This window comes from Lissotriton vulgaris, chromosome 4_1 (assembly GCF_964263255.1).
Source record: "Lissotriton vulgaris chromosome 4_1, aLisVul1.2, whole genome shotgun sequence".
Classification (NCBI taxonomy): domain Eukaryota; kingdom Metazoa; phylum Chordata; class Amphibia; order Caudata; family Salamandridae; genus Lissotriton; species Lissotriton vulgaris.
In genome coordinates, this window is record NC_141691.1 from 801,623,613 (window position 1) to 801,641,209 (window position 17,597).

General features: G+C 46.4%; 1 protein-coding gene across 1 annotated transcript in view; it reads left to right on the forward strand.

Moving 5' to 3' along the window:
• KIAA0319 (KIAA0319 ortholog) overlaps positions 1-17,597 on the forward strand; it is a 993,525-nt gene that overhangs the window by 933,894 nt on the left and 42,034 nt on the right. Inside the window, exon 20 of the mRNA XM_086965138.1 lies at positions 13,290-13,381. Coding sequence (XP_086821264.1) covers positions 13,290-13,381 — 92 coding nt within the window. The remainder of the gene's footprint in view (positions 1-13,289; positions 13,382-17,597) is intronic.

The following is a 17,597-nucleotide window of genomic DNA, read 5'->3' on the forward strand; positions in this document are numbered from 1 at the left end:
GATGGGCTAATCCATAAATGTACTGGTCGCCTTCGGAAAACAAATGTCCCATGTCAGTCTTGGATGGATGCCGCTTTGATTCCATGCTTCTTAAAGGCTCCGCATGAGCCCCTCCATAGGCGCCCGCCCTATATCCAAACTTGCGTACCACTTGTGGGCTTGAAATGCATCGAGTCCGTGGCCCCACTCTCCGTGGGGGTGCAAACTGAGCGGCAGGACAACCGCTAACATACCAAGCTCCAAGGGATGTGTCCAAGAAATCAGCAGCACTCGACAGCAAGTAAGCCGTTCCCCAAGGCTTTTAATAGGTGAGGGCATGCGCATATAGAGTTAATTGTAAGCACCTGACTGGTACCAAGGCGTTTCGTGCATTCACTTCTTCGGGGCATTAATAGTCAGGAAGCTGCATTGTGGGCATTTGAGTTCTTTATTCGGCATAATCACATTCCCTTGATGGGCTAAGCCATAATTGTACTGGTCGCCTTCGGAAAACAAATGTCCCATATCAGTCTTGGTTGGATGCAGCTTTAAATCCATGCTTCTTAAAGGCTCCACATGAGCCCCTCCATAGGCGCCCGCCCTATATCCAAACTTGCGTACCACTTGTGGGCTTGAAATGCATTGAGTCTGTGGCCCCACTCTCCGTGGGTGGTGCAAACTGAGCGGCAGGACAACCGCTAACATACCAAGCTCCAGGGGATGTGTCCAAGAATTCAGCTGCACTCGACAGCAAGTAAGCTGTTCCCCAAGGCTTTTAATAGGTGAGGGCATGCGCATATAGAGTTAATTGTAAGCACCTGACTGGTACCGACGCGTTTCGAGCATTCACTTCTTCGGGGCATTAATAGTCGGGAAGCTGCATTGTGGGCATTTGAGTTCTTTATTCGGCATAATCACATTCCCTTCATGGGCTAATCCATAATTGTACTGGTCGCCTTCGGAAAACAAATGTCCCATATCAGTCTTGGATGGATGCAGCTTTAAATCCATGCTTCTTAAAGGCTCCGCATGAGCCCCTCCATAGGCGCCCGCCCTATATCCAAACTTGCGTACCACTTGTGGGCTTGAAATGCATCGAGTCCGTGGCCCCACTCTCCGTGGGTGGTGCAAACTGAGCAGCAGGACAACCGCTAACATACCAAGCTCCAGGGGATGTGTCCAAGAAATCAGCAGCACTCGACAGCAAGTAAGCCATTCCCCAAGGCTTTTAATAGGTGAGGGCATGCGCATATAGAGTTAATTGTAAGCAACTGACTGGTACCAACGCGTTTCGTGCATTCACTTCTTCGGGGCATTAATAGTCAGGAAGCTGCATTGTGGGCATTTGAGTTCTTTATTCTGCATAATCACATTCCCTTGATGGGCTAATCCATAATTGTACTGGTCACCTTCGGAAAACAAATGTCCCATATCAGTCTTGGATGGATGCAGCTTTAAATCCATGCTTCTTAAAGGCTCCGCATGAGCCCCTCCATAGGCGCCCGCCCTATATCCAAACTTGCGTACCATTTGTGGGCTTGAAATGCATCGAGTCCGTGGCCCCACTCTCCATGGGTGGTGCAAACTGAGCGGCAGGACAACCGCTAACATACCAAGCTCCAGGGGATGTGTCCAAGAAATCAGCAGCACTCGACAGCAAGTAAGCCGTTCCCCAAGGCTTTTAATAAGTGAGGGCATGCGCATATAGAGTTAATTGTAAGCACCTGACTGGTACCAGCGCGTTTCGTGCATTCACTTCTTCGGGGCATTAATAGTCAGGAAGATGCATTGTGGGCATTTGAGTTCATTATTCGGCATAATCATATTCCCTTGATGGGCTAATCCATAATTGTACTGCGCCTATGGAGGGGCTCATGCGGAGCCTTTAAGAAGCATGGATTTAAAGCTGCATCCATCCATGACTGATATGGGACATTTGTTTTCCGAAGGCGACCAGTACAATTATGGATTAGCCCATCAAGGGAATGTGATTATGCCGGATAAAGAACTCAAATGCCCACAATGCAGCTTCCTGACTATTAATGCCCCGAAGAAGTGAATGCACGAAGCGCGTCGGTACCAGTCAGGTGCTTACAATTAACTCTATATGCGCATGCCCTCACCTATTAAAAGCCTTGGGAAACGGCTTACTTGCTGTCGAGTGGTGCTGATTTCTTGGACACATCCCCTGTAGCTTGGTATGTTAGCGGTTGTCCTGCCGCTCAGTTTGCACCACCCACAGAGAGTGGGGCCACGGACTCGATGCATTTAAAGCCCACAAGTGGTACCCAAGTTTGGATATAGGGCGGGCGCCTATGGAGGGGCTCATGCGGATTCTTTAAGAAGCATGGATTTAAAGCTGCATCCATCCAAGACTGATATGGGACATATGTTTTCCGAAGGCGACCAGTACAATTATGGATTAGCCCATCAAGGGAATGTGATTATGCCGGATAAAGAACTCAAATGCCCACAATGCAGCTTCCTGACTATTAATGCCCCGAAGAAGTGAATGCACGAAGCGCGTCGGTACCAGTCAGGTGCTTACAATTAACTCTATATGCGCATGCCCTCACCTATTAAAAGCCTTGGGGAACGGCTTACTTGCTGTCGAGTGGTGCTGATTTCTTGGACACATCCCCTGTAGCTTGGTATGTTAGCGGTTGTCCTGCCGCTCAGTTTGCACCACCCACAGAAAGTGGGGCCACGGACTCGATGCATTTAAAGCCCACAAGTGGTACGCAAGTTTGGATATAGGGCGGGCGCCTATGGAGGGGCTCATGCGGAGCCTTTAAGAAGCATGGATTTAAAGCTGCATCCATCCAAGACTGATATGGGACATTTGTTTTCCGAAGGCGACAAGTACAATTATGGATTAGCCCATCAAGGGAATATGATTATGCCGAATAAAGAACTCAAATGCCCACAATGCAGCTTCCTGACTATTAATGCCCCGAAGAAGTGAATGCACGAAACGCGTCGGTACCAGTCAGGTGCTTACAATTAATTCTATATGCGCATGCCCTCACCTATTAAAAGCCTTTGGGAACGGCTTACTTGCTGTTGAGTGCTGCTGATTTCTTGGACACATCCCCTGGAGCTTGGTATGTTTGCGGTTGGCCTGCGGCTCAGTTTGCACCACCCACGGAGAGTGGGGCCACGGACTTGATGCATTTCAAGCCCACATGTGGTACGCAAGTTTGGATATAGGGCGGGCGCCTATCGAGGGGCTCATGCGGATTCTTTAAGAAGCATGGATTTAAAGCTGCATCCATCCAAGACTGATATGGGACATTTGTTTTCCGAAGGCGACCAGTACAATTATGGATTAGCCCATCAAGGGAATGTGATTATGCCGGATAAAGAACTCAAATGCCCACAATGCAGCTTCCTGACTATTAATGCCCCGAAGAAGTGAATGCACGAAGCGCGTCGGTACCAGTCAGGTGCTTACAATTAACTCTATATGCGCATGCCCTCACCTATTAAAAGCCTTGGGGAACGGCTTACCTGCTGTCGAGTGGTGCTGATTTCTTGGACACATCCCCTGTAGCTTGGTATGTTAGCGGTTGTCCTGCCGCTCAGTTTGCACCACCCACAGAGAGTGGGGCCACGGACTCGATGCATTTAAAGCCCTCAAGTGGTACGCAAGTTTGGATATAGGGCGGGCGCCTATGGAGGGGCTCATGCGGAGCCTTTAAGAAGCATGGATTTAAAGATGCATCCATCCAAGACTGATATGGGACATTTGTTTTCCGAAGGCGACCAGTACAATTATGGATTAACCCATCAAGGGAATGTGATTATGCCGAATAAAGAACTCAAATGCCCACAATGCAGCTTCCTGACTATTAATGCCCCGAAGAAGTGAATGCACGAAACGCGTCGGTACCAGTCAGGTGCTTACAATTAACTCTATATGCGCATGCCCTCACCTATTTAAAGCCTTGGGGAACGGCTTACTTGCTGTTGAGTGCTGCTGATTTCTTGGACACATCCCCTGGAGCTTGATATATGTATGTATATATATATATATTATATATATATATATATATATATATATATATATATTCATGTAAGAGCTATAGTTCAACAAACACAAACACTGAAAAACGATTACATTTTTTCAGTCATGGCATTCAGTGTAGCACAACACATAACATACCTTTCATGGTGGAGGCTTCAGTTGTGGTGTGTGTTACCACAAAAGACAGATTTCATTGGTTTTCAGATGTTGTATTTGCTGAACTATAACTAACATTTAACTGTATTTTATATATATGTTACCTACTGGCTGTCACAAGTAGGTAGTTATAGTTAGTACCTAGTTTCCATTGGAAAGAGAGTTTTTTAATTTGCCAATAATGTTGGCGTTATTTGACGAATCCTCGCGAAATTTTGAAAACTAATACGCCAGTGACCTCAGCGCCTGTCTTAAAACTTTCAGGGTCATCCGGCAAGCAGGGGGCGATAAAAAGGGGGGGGAGGGGTCAAAATACTTTTTCTCCATGTTAATTTCCATAGGAAACTTTGACACAGTTACAGCCAGACCTGCTGAACGGAATAACACCAAATTTGGCAAAAAGGTAGCTCTTGGTCCGGAAAGCACTTTTTTGTTAAATGGAGGAAATCTGTTTACTAGTTCCTGAGAAATGTAAAGATTTCTCAGATATACAACTGTGGCCGCGTGGATCCGCGAACCCTAACCCTCCCGATCTCGTGCCTGAGATCTGTTTGGATGTCAACACTTCAAACCAAGAAGTGTTGGCAGTCATCTTGTGACTCGGTTGAACCGAGTCACAAGCAGAAACGTTAAAAAAAAAAAAGAAAAGAGGGCAGGGTTGAAACACCCTGACCCCCTAGGCCGTTTCAGGGTGTCCAACAGGGACCCCCAGGGCCAAAAAAAAGTGTATTTTTTTTAATTTGGCGGGAGTCAAGTTGGATCTGTAAATTCTGCTGGAAAATTTAAAAAACAAAGCATGGTTTGCTGCTTAACCCGTTAAGCGCGCGCAAACATTCCGCCCCAGTGCGGACGTTCGATTGCACTAACGGGATTCGGACGTCCAACGGTCGTGCGCAGCACTAGCGAGGTAGTGCACGCGACGACCGTTGGACGTTCGAAGCACTCAACGGGTTAATTAAGTCCAAAGTAGGCCAGGTTCCAGGGGCTATAAACAATAATGATGGGTGGTGTCCCAGCGGAGACCCCCGCAGCCCCGGGTACGCCCACCTCCCTGGGGCTAAATCACTGAAAATCACTACTGAAAACTATGAGTGAAATAGTGGACTACGCTCTTTAGTTATCTGCAAAACAGTGAGAAAATGCATTAAATATTAAGACAAACATCTGTTTGTAGAAGCAAGAGTTCTTGAAGTTGTTCTCTAAACGATGAGGCATACGATGGGCAATGACTGTAATTACAATATTCGTTTTTTTTTGGCCTTTGATGAATACAATTCTGAATATAAAATTTTTATTTAAAAAAAAATTAATACAATTCTGAATAAACAAAAGTAAAGCAGTGGTATGGGGGCTGAGATTCTGATAATAAAACCCATATATATTAGGGACCTGTGAAATAATTTTCATAATTTACTTGGATTGTAAAATGCTTTCCATTTTTGCAGGTCTCTGTAAAAAAAATTTTTTTAACAAAAGTTTGTTCATATAAACAAGCGGCACTGTGTTGCAGCAGTAACATTATGCCTATATTTATTTCCCAGAGGGTGCTTAAAAAAGGCAAAGCGCTTTGCTCCTTTTTCACTGCTATAAGACGAACAAAATATCACTCGTTCTTTAATGGAATTTACAAATTGTGCAATTCCCTGAACCCATCATACCCATGTGCGCCTCCCGTGATCTTTTGGGAGATGTAGTTTGAAAATATAATATTTTTTACTTATGAGTCTTTTCTGTATAATTTATTTCAGCTCGGCACTCACCATAGGGTCCCAACAAGTTTTGCATGTTCTATTTTTCCCTTTTTTTCAAATTTCAATGTCTCTAAAAAGCTCATTTTACTCATCCTTCATATCCGATAGTGGCTCCTGATTAACATAAATTAATTCTTCATGTTCCCTACAGTTCTTTAAATATTTTATCCCATCAACAATAGATTAATGTCAACCTCATAATTAAACTTTTAATCCAAATATGCAAACATCTCAACATCACTTCCTCATTGACTCCTGTGGGGTTTGTCTCCTCAGTCCCATTTAATTGCGGGATTCACGTTGTCTTAATTTTTTTATCTTGATGTCCTCGTTTTGTTTTCATCCTGATCAGTTCCGTAATATTTCAGAATCCTCTAGTTACTTTAATGTGTTTCACAGTGTTTTGCTACTGGATAATGTTTATCATTTCTTGTCCCAGATCTTACTCTTATCTGTAACAAGCATACAGAATGGATTTACACCAAACCAAGGAAATTCACTCTTTTGAAAGACTGTGAGCAATCCTGGCATGAGCTGTGCACATGCATTTAAAGGGGCTGATTGTGCATAATAGCCACAACACATTACCACCTAAAGACTGATTATGCCCTAATAAAAATGTTGATTTAGGAGTTGCCTTGGTTCAGATTGTTTTTTGGGTTGATGTTGGTGAATTGAAGCTTTCTAAAAAATGCACCGGGTCTGCAGCCTCACCTTTGAGTCTTGCAATAAGGTCACGAGTAACCTGATGATTTTCCCAATTTTAAAGGGAATTATGAGTTTTTAATTTATGTGAGCAGCCTGCCTGTGCAGATCACAAACAGAGGGAGTGCTGCGTTAAAGGTTGGACAATGACTGCCACAGCTGAAACGAAGCTTCATGGAATTTCTCCTCAAGTTCAGGAAGAGGGCATTATCCATACCACATAGATAGTTGGGGGAATAAAACCTTTCAAAGGTCTCCATGTGTGGAAATTTCTCACACGTCCACCTTGAGAGAAGAAACTGAATACCAGGATGGTGACAAGCAAGCTGGGCCATCAAAAATTAAGGGGGAGATTTACTAAGATTTTACGTCTTGTTTGCGTCACAAAAGTGACGCAAATCGGCGCAAAATATTTTTTGCATGATTTACTATCCAGCGCTAAACTTGTTTAGCGCTGGAATTAATGTGAAAGTAATGCAAAGCAGTGCTATGTGCTGCTTTGCATTACTTAACGCCAAGGATGCATGCCATGGGTGGAGCATGGGCGTTCCCATGCAACCAGCCAAGGTTTTTTATGCTAAACACAATTTACTAAACAAAGTAGGCTGGGTTTAGCAGCAGAAAACTGCACCTTTTTAAGGAAGGCGCAAGGAAGGAGAAATGCTTTCATTTCTCCTTCCTTGTCCAAGTTTGCACGTGTGCTACACTGTACATAGAGCACGCATACAAAGAGGGAAAGGCTTGAAGTGAGTCTCAGCATTGTATTTTATATTGGAAGGCTACCATTCCAGTACAAAATGTATGCTAGACTCACGGGGACACCCTTGCACTCAGGTACAAAGGTGTCTCCGTGGCGCACAGCAGCTGATTTCAGCACCGGCGCTAGGCAGAGGGGAGGAGAGTGCCTTATTTTAGTAAGTTGGGTGCTATTCTCCTCTCTCCTTTTCGTGCAGTGCCACGCAGCATTTACGACTGTGGCAGTGCACGATATGAAAAGCAGACAACCCCCTCTGCTCACAGACAAAGGTCTTGAGCAGTGGGGATTGGTCTGCAAAAGGATTGGGTGCAGTTTCTGGCTGAAGGCCAGGCCCTACGGGAAGCTTCCGCTGTGAGAAAGAGAATACTTTCATTGAAGTTTGATGAAGAATAGTATAAAACATTTCAGAAATACAGGAACAATACAGTTCATTTGAAATTATGGATAGAAGTGATTGTAAACCTTTCCTTATGTTATGTTTAAAATAACACTCTAAAATCACTTTAAAAACGACAGTTAACGCGAACTGCAGCCATGCAAAGCATAGACTCGCCTACTAAATACAATGATCATGGTGCTGGTTAGATTACATGTCAGTGTTTTTATATGATGGTAGATGTGTTGCAGCAGTGTAATGAGTGTTGTAATTGTTACAGTGCTTGTGTGGTACATTTTGGTCATTGTCTTATGTTAAGATGATAGGCCTGTAGCAGTTAGATATTGGGTATCTCTGGCTACGGTTTAGACAGTTAACGGTTTATAATCATTGCTCCATAACTTAATAATGCTGTGTGTGTTTATGAACTAGCTTTGTGTAAAAGTGCTTGTGGTATAATTTTATGGTGTATTTATAAACACATTGAGTGGTTTTATAGTTCTGCAGATAACCTTTGATTATTTATATTAGTTTTAGGTAATTTAATAAGTATTCAATTAGTTCATAATATTTTTCATAATATTTTTTTCTTAAGGAAAAGTTCAGTTGATAGTGGTAACATTCGCTGATGTCATCAGTGAAGTCATCAACGATGTCATTCAACATGTCATCAGTGATGTGACGTGAGGTTATGAGCATTGAAAGAATGGAGCATGGTTTATTTTTCTAACCCTAAATGGAAAATTTCGGTGTTTTTCAGGTTTTGTTTTGTGACCTGAACATCAACTGTAGTTTTCTCCGTGAGTTTCAAAGTTAAAAAACGTGATCGTGTACAGAGAGGTGTGGTCACCAGTCCTGCTACCAACCTGCTGCAGGCACCCAAACCCTGCTGTGCATGGCCAGCCCCAGAGACCAACATGCCATGCGCAGAAACCAATCAATCAATCAATCATAACATTTGTATAGCGCACTACTCACCCGGCAGGGTCTCAAGGCGCTTGGGGGAAGGGGTCGGCTATTGCTCAAACAGCCAGGTCTTGAGTTGTCTCCTGAAGGCGAGATGGTCCTGGGTCAGCCGAAGATGGATGGGGAGGGAGTTCCATGTCTTGGCCGCCAGGTAGGAGAAGGATCTACCTCCGGCGGTGGCTCTTCGGATGCGTGGTACGGCGGCGAGTGCGAGGCTTGTAGAACGTAGCTGGCGGGTGGGCGTGTAGAAGGTCAGGCGGTCGTTGAGGTACTTGGGGCCCTGGTCGTGGAGAGACTTGTGTGCATGGGTGAGGAGCCTGAACGTGATCCTCTTGCTGACGGGGAGCCAGTGCAGGTCCTTCAGGTGGCCGGAGATGTGGCTGCGTCGGGGGATGTCCAGGATGAGTCGGGCGGAGGCGTTCTGGATGCGTTGGAGTCTTTTCTGTAGCTTGGCTGTGGTTCCGGCGTAGAGTGTGTTTCCGTAGTCCAGTCAGCTGGTGACGAGTGCCTGGGTGACCGTCTTCCTGGTTTCGGTCGGGATCCATCGGAAGATCTTGCGGAGCATGCGTAGGGTGTTGAAGCATGATGAGGAGACGGCGTTGACTTGTCTGGTCATCGAGAGGGAGGAGTCCAGGATGAAGCCCAGGTTGCGTGCGTGGTCTGTTGGCTTGGGAGTGGCGCCCAGGGTGTGGGGCCACCAGGAGTCGTCCAAGGCGGAGGGCGATGGTCCCAGGACGAGGACTTCCGTCTTGTCTGAGTTCAGTTTCAGGCGGCTGTTCTTCATACACTCGGCGACGTCTTTCATCCCTTCGTGTAGGCTCGTTCTGGCGGTGGCGGGGTCTCTGGTGAGGGAGAGGATCAGTTGGGTGTCGTCGGCGTAGGAGATGATGTTGAGGTTGTGCCAGCGTGCGATGGCAGCAAGAGGTGTCATGTAGACGTTGAAGAGGGTGGGGCTGAGTGATGACCCTTGCGGTACGCCGCAGATGACTTCGGTGGCCTCGGATCGAAACGGGGGAGGCGGACCCTCTGTGTTCTACCGGTGAGGAATGAGATGATCCACTCCAGTGCCTTCTCTTGGATACCGATGTTGCTGAGGCGTTGAACTAGGGTGCGGTGGCAGACAGTGTCGGACGCTGCAGAGAGGTCCAGGAGGATGAGGGCCGCTGTTTCTCCGTTGTCGAGCAGGGTTCTGATGTCGTCGGTGGCTGCGATGAGGGCGGTCTCGGTGCTGTGGTTGGCTCGGAAACCGGACTGCGAGGGGTCGAGGGATCCGTTCGTCTCGAGGAAGGCTGCAAGCTGTTTGTTGACGGTCTTCTCGATGACTTTGGCGGGAAAAGGGAGAAGCGAGATGGGGCGGAAGTTCTTGAGGTCGATGGGGTCAGCTGTAGGTTTCTTCAGTAGGGCGTTGAGCTCGGCATGCTTCCAGCTCTCCGGGAAGGTGGCGGTGTTGAAGGAGGTGTTGATGACGTCCCGGAGTTGGGGTGCGATGATGGAGTCGGCCTTGTTGAAGACGTGGTGGGGGCAGGGGTCCGTTGGAGATCCGGAGTGAATGGTGTTCAACGTGCAGGCTGTATCTTCGGTGGTCACCATGGTCCAGGTGCGGAGGGTGGCGGTGGGGGGCGTTGTTTCGACGGCTGGGTGCGTGGACGGTGCGCTGAAGCTGTTGTGGATGTCAGCAATCTTGCGGTGGAAGAACGAGGCGAGAGAGTCGCAGAGATCTTGTGAAGGAGTGAGGTCGTTGTTGCCGGTGCTGGGGTTGGAGAACTCCTTGACGATGCTGAAGAGTTCCTTGCTGTCGTAGGCATTGTTGTCTAGTCGTTCCTTCAGTGATTTCTTCTTGTTTGTGCGGAAAAGCTGGTGGTGCTTGCGGGTGGCGTGTTTGAGGGCGGTCATGTTGTCTGTGGTCTGGTCGAGGAGCCAGGCTTTCTCGAGGGTGCAGCAGTTTTTCTTGGACTCCTTGAGTTTGTCGGTGAACCAGGAGGCTTTCTTGCTTCTGGGTCTGCTGGGAGGGTTCTTTAGTGGTGCGAGGTCGTCGGCGCAGGCGGTCAGCCACTTCGTGAAGTTGCGTGCTGCTTCGATGGGGTCCGTTGTGCGGGGGGGTGGGTTCTGGCTGAGGGAGGTGGTGAGCTGCTCGGCGGTGATCTTGCTCCAGTTCCTGTGAGGTACCTGTTGCGGGTGGTGGTGGGTCGTGGTTCTTCTGAAGCTGAAGTGGACGCAGCTGTGGTTGGTCCAGTGAAGTCCGGTGGAGTGGCTGAAGGTGATGTGCTTGCTGGATGAGAAGACGGGATCAAGCGTGTGGCCGGCCTAGTGGGTGGGGGTGTTGACCAGTTGCTTGAGTCCGAGGTTGGCGAGGTTGTCCAGCAGGGCGGAGGTGTTGCGGTCCTTGTTGTTCTCCAGGTGGAAGTTGAGGTCCCCTAGGAGGATGTAGTCAGCGGAGCGGAGGGCGTGGGGGCTGATGAAGTCTGTGATGTCTTCACTGAATTGTGTACGTGGTCCCGGGGGTCTGTAGACGAGGGTGCCTCTGAGGGTCGTCTTTGGGTCGGTGTGCATCTGGAAGTGGAGGTGCTCGGCGGCGGTGAAGGTGTCGTTGGAGTCGGTCATGATGCGGATGGTGTTCTTGTGTACGATGGCGATGCCTCCTCCAATCTGGTTGACGTGTTCTCTCCGGGTGATCTTGTATCCGTCTGGGATGGCGATGGCGATGTCGGGTGCGGAGGAGGCGTTCATCCAGGTTTCTGTGAGGAAGGCGACGTCTGGTGAGGTGGTGTCGAGCAGGTTCCAAAGTTTGATGGCGTGTCTGTGGATGGAGCTGGTGTTGAGCAGGATGCACTTGAGGATGTTGGTGCTCGGCTTGGTGGCTGTTGTGCAGGTCCGGATGCAGGTGAACTTGCAGGCTTGGCAGGTGAAGGGTCCGTGGGTGCGTCTCGGGGTGGCACGGTGGCAGGGTCTTGTTCGGTCGGGTTTGAGTGCGATGAGGGTGGCGGAGTCGTAGGTCCATCATGTGGGCAGGCATCGTCGGGGACCAGGGGTCCTGGCGCTGGGCTTGGGCCAGGCGCAGACGGGTTTGCCTTTGGCGCGCCTTCGGCGCACAATCGGCGCGCCCGCTGCGCGTCAACGCTGCACGTGGGAGTGGGCGACATAAGTAAGGTGCCGGGAGGGCGGGTCAGCTGGGTGGCGGCGAATGGGCGGCGGGGGGCGGGGCCGCGGGAAGGCAGCGGTGGGAAAGTAGGTTCGAGCGGCCGGCTCTGCGGTGGCTGGGTCGCTCTGGAGGCAGTCGGCGTCAGCGGGAGCAGGAGGGGGCGACCAGGCCTAGGACAGGCACAGTGGTCACTCTGGAAGGCTGTCCGCGGTCCCCTTAAGTAAGGAGCCGGGAGGGCGGGTCAGCTAGGTGGCGGCGAATGGGCGGCGGGGGGCGGGGTCATGGGGAGGCAGTGGCGGGAAAGTAGGTTCGAGCGGCCGGCTCTGCGGTGGCTGGGTTGCTCTGGAGGCAGTCGGCATCAGCGGGAGCAGGAGGGTGCGACCAGGCCTAGGACAGGCGCAGTGGTCCCCGAAACCGCTCCAACATGCACAGCCTTCAGCCGCGTGCAGTAGTGGTTGGCCACAGACCCCCCGGGAATGCAGCTAGGTGGAGACTGGAATAAAACATGCTGGCAAGTGGGGGTACGTTTTTGGAGAGACACAGACTGGTGTAGATTGGCGACCACCTGCTAAATCAGTTCTTGCAGATCACTTGGTGGAAGCATACAGGTAAAGAGTGTAGCTCCAGCATCCAAAGATGAGGGCAAGTAAATATGTGACACGTTTATCTTTAAGACCCCATATTGCAATACAAGTACCAGAACCCCAGTGATGCTTTGGATGAGTGTAATAACATACCTGCCAACTTACAAATTAATGCCACTGTGAGGAGGGAGTGGGGCCTCATGCCGAGAGCTACATAAGAGGCCCCTCACCAAACCCCCATGCCACTCCCCAAAAATATAAAAACAAAGGGACATTAAGGCTGTCGCCGATGTCCTGGGATGTTTTCACATCTCTTAATGGACATCGGCTGCCCTCTGCCTCTGAAAACGAGCGGGAAATTCACTGTTTACAGTGGTTTTCAGCTCTATTTTCCTACCACTGTGTGGTTTTGGTTCTTCACCGGCAGTGGTGGCTGGCAGAGGGAGTGCTGCAGAGCGGTGGGGTGGGGCAGGGGAGAGGAAGGGTGGGGTGTAGTGGACTCCGACATACGGCGGAACGGAGTAAAGTAAGTAAATATATAAATAGAACAATTTACCTTGCGCACAATGCATTGCCGAGTTGTTTTGTTTGCAAGTTAATAAGCTCCATTTACAACCCCAGAACATCTATTTCTTCCAGCCAGTAGTACATGCATATTCTTTGAGCCTTCAATAATTGCTGATAAATTAGACTTGCTAGGATAGGTACAGCTTTCTTTTAACAAGAGGAAAAAAAGTACAAAATACCAGAAATTACAACACATTAATATACAATTTGATCGTCCATCCTCCATATATATTATTACAAAGCTTGCAACAACTGCAATAATTTCTTTTATTTAAATTCCAGCAGAAAAAGAACAAAAATAAGAAAGAAAACAAAATACACAATCCTCGATAATATAGACGACCAAGAACAAATGGAGCTGAGACCAAAATACGGTAAGGGGATTTTTAAAAGCTGTGTCACTGTGGTTCATGTAGTCCAGTATGTGGTAAGTGTGGGTGGGACATGTAAGAAAATGTTGGTACCCTTTTGTGGTTTTATTTGCTGTTTCCTAATGGAAAATTGAATTTTTTACAGTAACAGTTTCTCCGTTTTTTATTAGATATAACGGGATGGTAGACACTTCTGAAATGTGCACACCAACAACTTTGGTGTGGCAATTGGCTTAGTTCCATACAAAGGCGCTTTACATGTTAAGGCAGTGCCCTGACTTTGAGGTTGTCTTGGGGCAGGTCAGTTCACCTGTACGACAAGGCACTTATAGGGATCTGCTGTGGCAGACCTACGAGCAACGCAACCCCTAATCACCTGTACGCAGAACCTAGTAAAAGCAGGTCATGGATAGCAGGAGTGAGGGTGTTGGTTCCTGCTAAAATATCAGACAGTACAGGTCTTTTATGGCTGAGATGTTTCAGCGAAGAGGACTTTGTCTGCCTTTTTTGTGTCCACTAACGCCGTTTATATTTCAGTAACTTCTTAGTCAAACAACAAAGAATAAGGTTTACATTTACATAACTCCAAAGCAAATCACATAAAAAAGCTAATTACACTTAAGTAAACTTATTCAACAGAATTCCCTAATATAAATGTAGTTTCCTCTCCCACTATGTTCACCCAAAAAACAAGCATTTGCAATGTCATAGGTCTCGCATGTACGCAAGTATGAGCTATTGGCATTGACAATGACAATTCTTTTTTTTTAGTTTTAAAAAAGGTAAGTTTATTGAGCACAAATGGATAAACATCACTACAGTCTATGTACCAAAATCCAAACATTCCATTTAAAAGAATAACAATGATGATATAGTACAGAGTTTAAAATGAAAAAGAAAACATTCAAGTTTGTAACGGGAAACAAAGCAAAAAAGGCAAGGCTTAAAACATCAATTAATATAAAGCTAGAAGACGTATGGCAAAAGAAGACATGACAATAAAACAAAAATTACAATATGAGAGGATTCAGGGCGGCTGGGCAACTTCTTGTGTATATGGAGTGAGGGCATAAGATTTTTTTGCACTATCATCTAAAAATTGCGTAATAGGGGACCTTAATTGTAGACTTTTTTGGCAAGAGAAATAGGAAATACAAAAGTTGTGTCCAGTCTATGGTTGTGACAAACAGAATACCATCAAGCTAGGTACGATAGTTTGGATGCATCTTTCCAGTTTTTCGTTATCTGTTGAAAGGCAGCTGCCAGTAGTAGGTCAATGATTTGGGAATGTGCAAACTTTGTGTTCCATCCAGTGAAAAGACCGCCAAAAAAGATATTGGCAGGTGAGAGGGGAATTTCGGTTTGAAATATGGCATTAATTTGTGACCAAACTAGTTTCTCGAAGTGGAATACACATGTACAAGTAAATAGCAAATGTTTTAGATCTGCGTGGTCCATATGGCATGTCCAACAAGTGTCAGAAATCTCAACATGGAAGTTATGTAATTAAGTTGGTGTTCAGAGAAATCTATTATATATGAAGAAAAGGGTTTGTGTGGTGCTTGCTGTTCTGGATGATTTGCTAATTTTCAACCAAATCTTATTCCATAGGAGTATAGACCATTGAATATTCAGGTCACGTCCCCAAGAGAGCTCCGTATTTGTTTTTTCTCTTTCGATGTAGGAATGTGATAAGCAGGAATAAATAATAGAGGCTTTTGGTGTAGTTCTTCTACTGGCGAGATTGTTTCTGAATCTGATAGAGGAGAAATGCCCTGAGAGAAAACAGTGGGATCATTTTGGGTGCTGTAAAGGAAATGAGGAAACAGTCCTAAACTGGTTGAGTAAGTCCTTCTAAATGGCAGTTTACAGGCTCTTCTCGAAGTGGAAATCAGGCCCAGTATAATATTTATTTTGCCATCGTAATCAACATCATTTTGGGAATTTCTCTTTACTCCTGATTCGCAAAATTCTCGAAATTATGCCATTATGCCATGTTGTGTAATTATGCTGCCATAATAGCATGGGAACACAGGATCAATGCAACCAATCAGAACACAACTGGCTGTTGCTTGTGGAAATTGTGGTTTTCTATCTATGTCTATCGCAAAATGCTTCCTTGCACCAAAAAGTGACTCAAGGATGGAATTCACACTAATACCCACACAACCCCACAACCCCACACACACACACAACCCCACACAAACAACACCACACACACACACAACCCCCCCCCACACACACACACACACACCCCACACACACAACCCCCCACACACACAACCCCCCACACACCATCACACACACACACCCCACACACACACACCACACACAACCACACACACAACCCCACACAAACAACCCACACGCACACACCCAGACCCCACACACACACAACCCTACACACACTCACACACACCCACACACACAACCCCACAAACACACACCCAGACCCCCCCCCCACACACACCCCCGCACACACACAACCCCACACACACACAACCCTACAGACACACACAGCCCCCCACACACACACACCCACACACAACCCCACACACAACCCCACACACACAACTCCACAAACACAACCCCACAAACACAACCCCACACACACACACACTACACCCTCCCCACACACACCCCCTTCACACACACCCCCACACACACAACCCCCCCACACACACAACCCCCCACACACACAACCCCCCACACACACAAATCCCCAACACACACACAACCCCACACACACACAACACCACACACAAGCCCCTATCTATCTATCTACCTATCGCCCTCACTCTACCTATCTATCGCCCCTTACTCTATCTATCGCCCTCACTCTATATATCGCCGTCACTCTATCGCCCTCACTCTATCTATCTATCGCCCTCACTCTATCTATCTATCTAACTATCGCCCTCACTCTAGCTATCTATCACCCTCACTCTATCTATCTATCGTCCTCTATCTATCCATCTATCTATCTATCTATCTATCTATCTATCTATCTATCTATCTTTCTACCTCTCTCTCTATCTATCCCCTCACTCTATCTATCACCCTCACTCTATCGCCCTCACTCTACTTTTATTTAAGTATTAATTATTTTAAAAAATTAAAACCAATTGGTATTTGTAATATCAATACATTAAATCACGTAAATACAACACATATTGCATTACAAATGCTATAGGTGTCACATTTGCGAAAGTTAAAAGTACTGTCATTGTAAATGACAAAGTTATTAATTTCGCGACTTTCAAAACCAACACATAAATAAAAATGTGTCATTTACAATAACAATAGCTCAAACTTTCCAAATGCGAGACCTATTGCATTGCAAATGCTTGTTATAAAGGTGTCCTTATCAAATATTTGATGTACCCATAATATTCCCTTGTCTCTCCACGTTTTCCAATAAATAGGTTTGTTATTGATGCATATAAATTTGTTGACCTTACAGCTGAAGTAAGAAATGTATCTACATCATGTGGGACCCAGTGGAGGAAAGTGCTCAAAACATTATATGAATGACTGATGGTTGGTGTGGGAAGTTTTTGCGTTTTTTGTGAAAAAAGACAGAAATTTCTGAAAAGAAAAGGGGGAAAGGAAAGATCTCTCCAAATCAATCCATAACGGAGAATCTGGAGATGAGTCAGACAGCCATTTTTAGATAATTGTTTTAATAGAAAGGCTTTATGCTATTTAGGAAAGTCAGGGAAATTAACACCACCCTTTGATTTGGGGCGTGCCTATTTTTGTAGGGACTGTCTAGATTTTTTGTTGAGCCATAGAAAAGATATGAGGATGGAACTTATTTTGTGAAAGAATCACAATGGTATGGACATTATAATATTAGAAATAACATGTAGGACAATAAGAGACAACATCATTTTAAGGGTGTCAAGTCGGCTCCACCATGAGAGATGCAAGAGATGTCATTTATTTGTGAGGGTAGTCAGCTTCTCTATGCACTCATCAAAATGTATGGATATTGATAACTTATTCGATGGTGTGAACCACAAACCAAGATATTTAATTTGTTAAGGATTCCAGGTAAAGCCAGAGACCGAAAAGTCCTCTTTAAAGGTGTATTTAGTGTGGGGCAATATTTCGCATTTTTCATTATTTAATTTATAGCCCTAAACCAATGTGTAGGAATGAACCTCTCTCAGAAAGGCCAGGAGAGCTAGATGAGGTTGAGAAAAGAACATGAGTA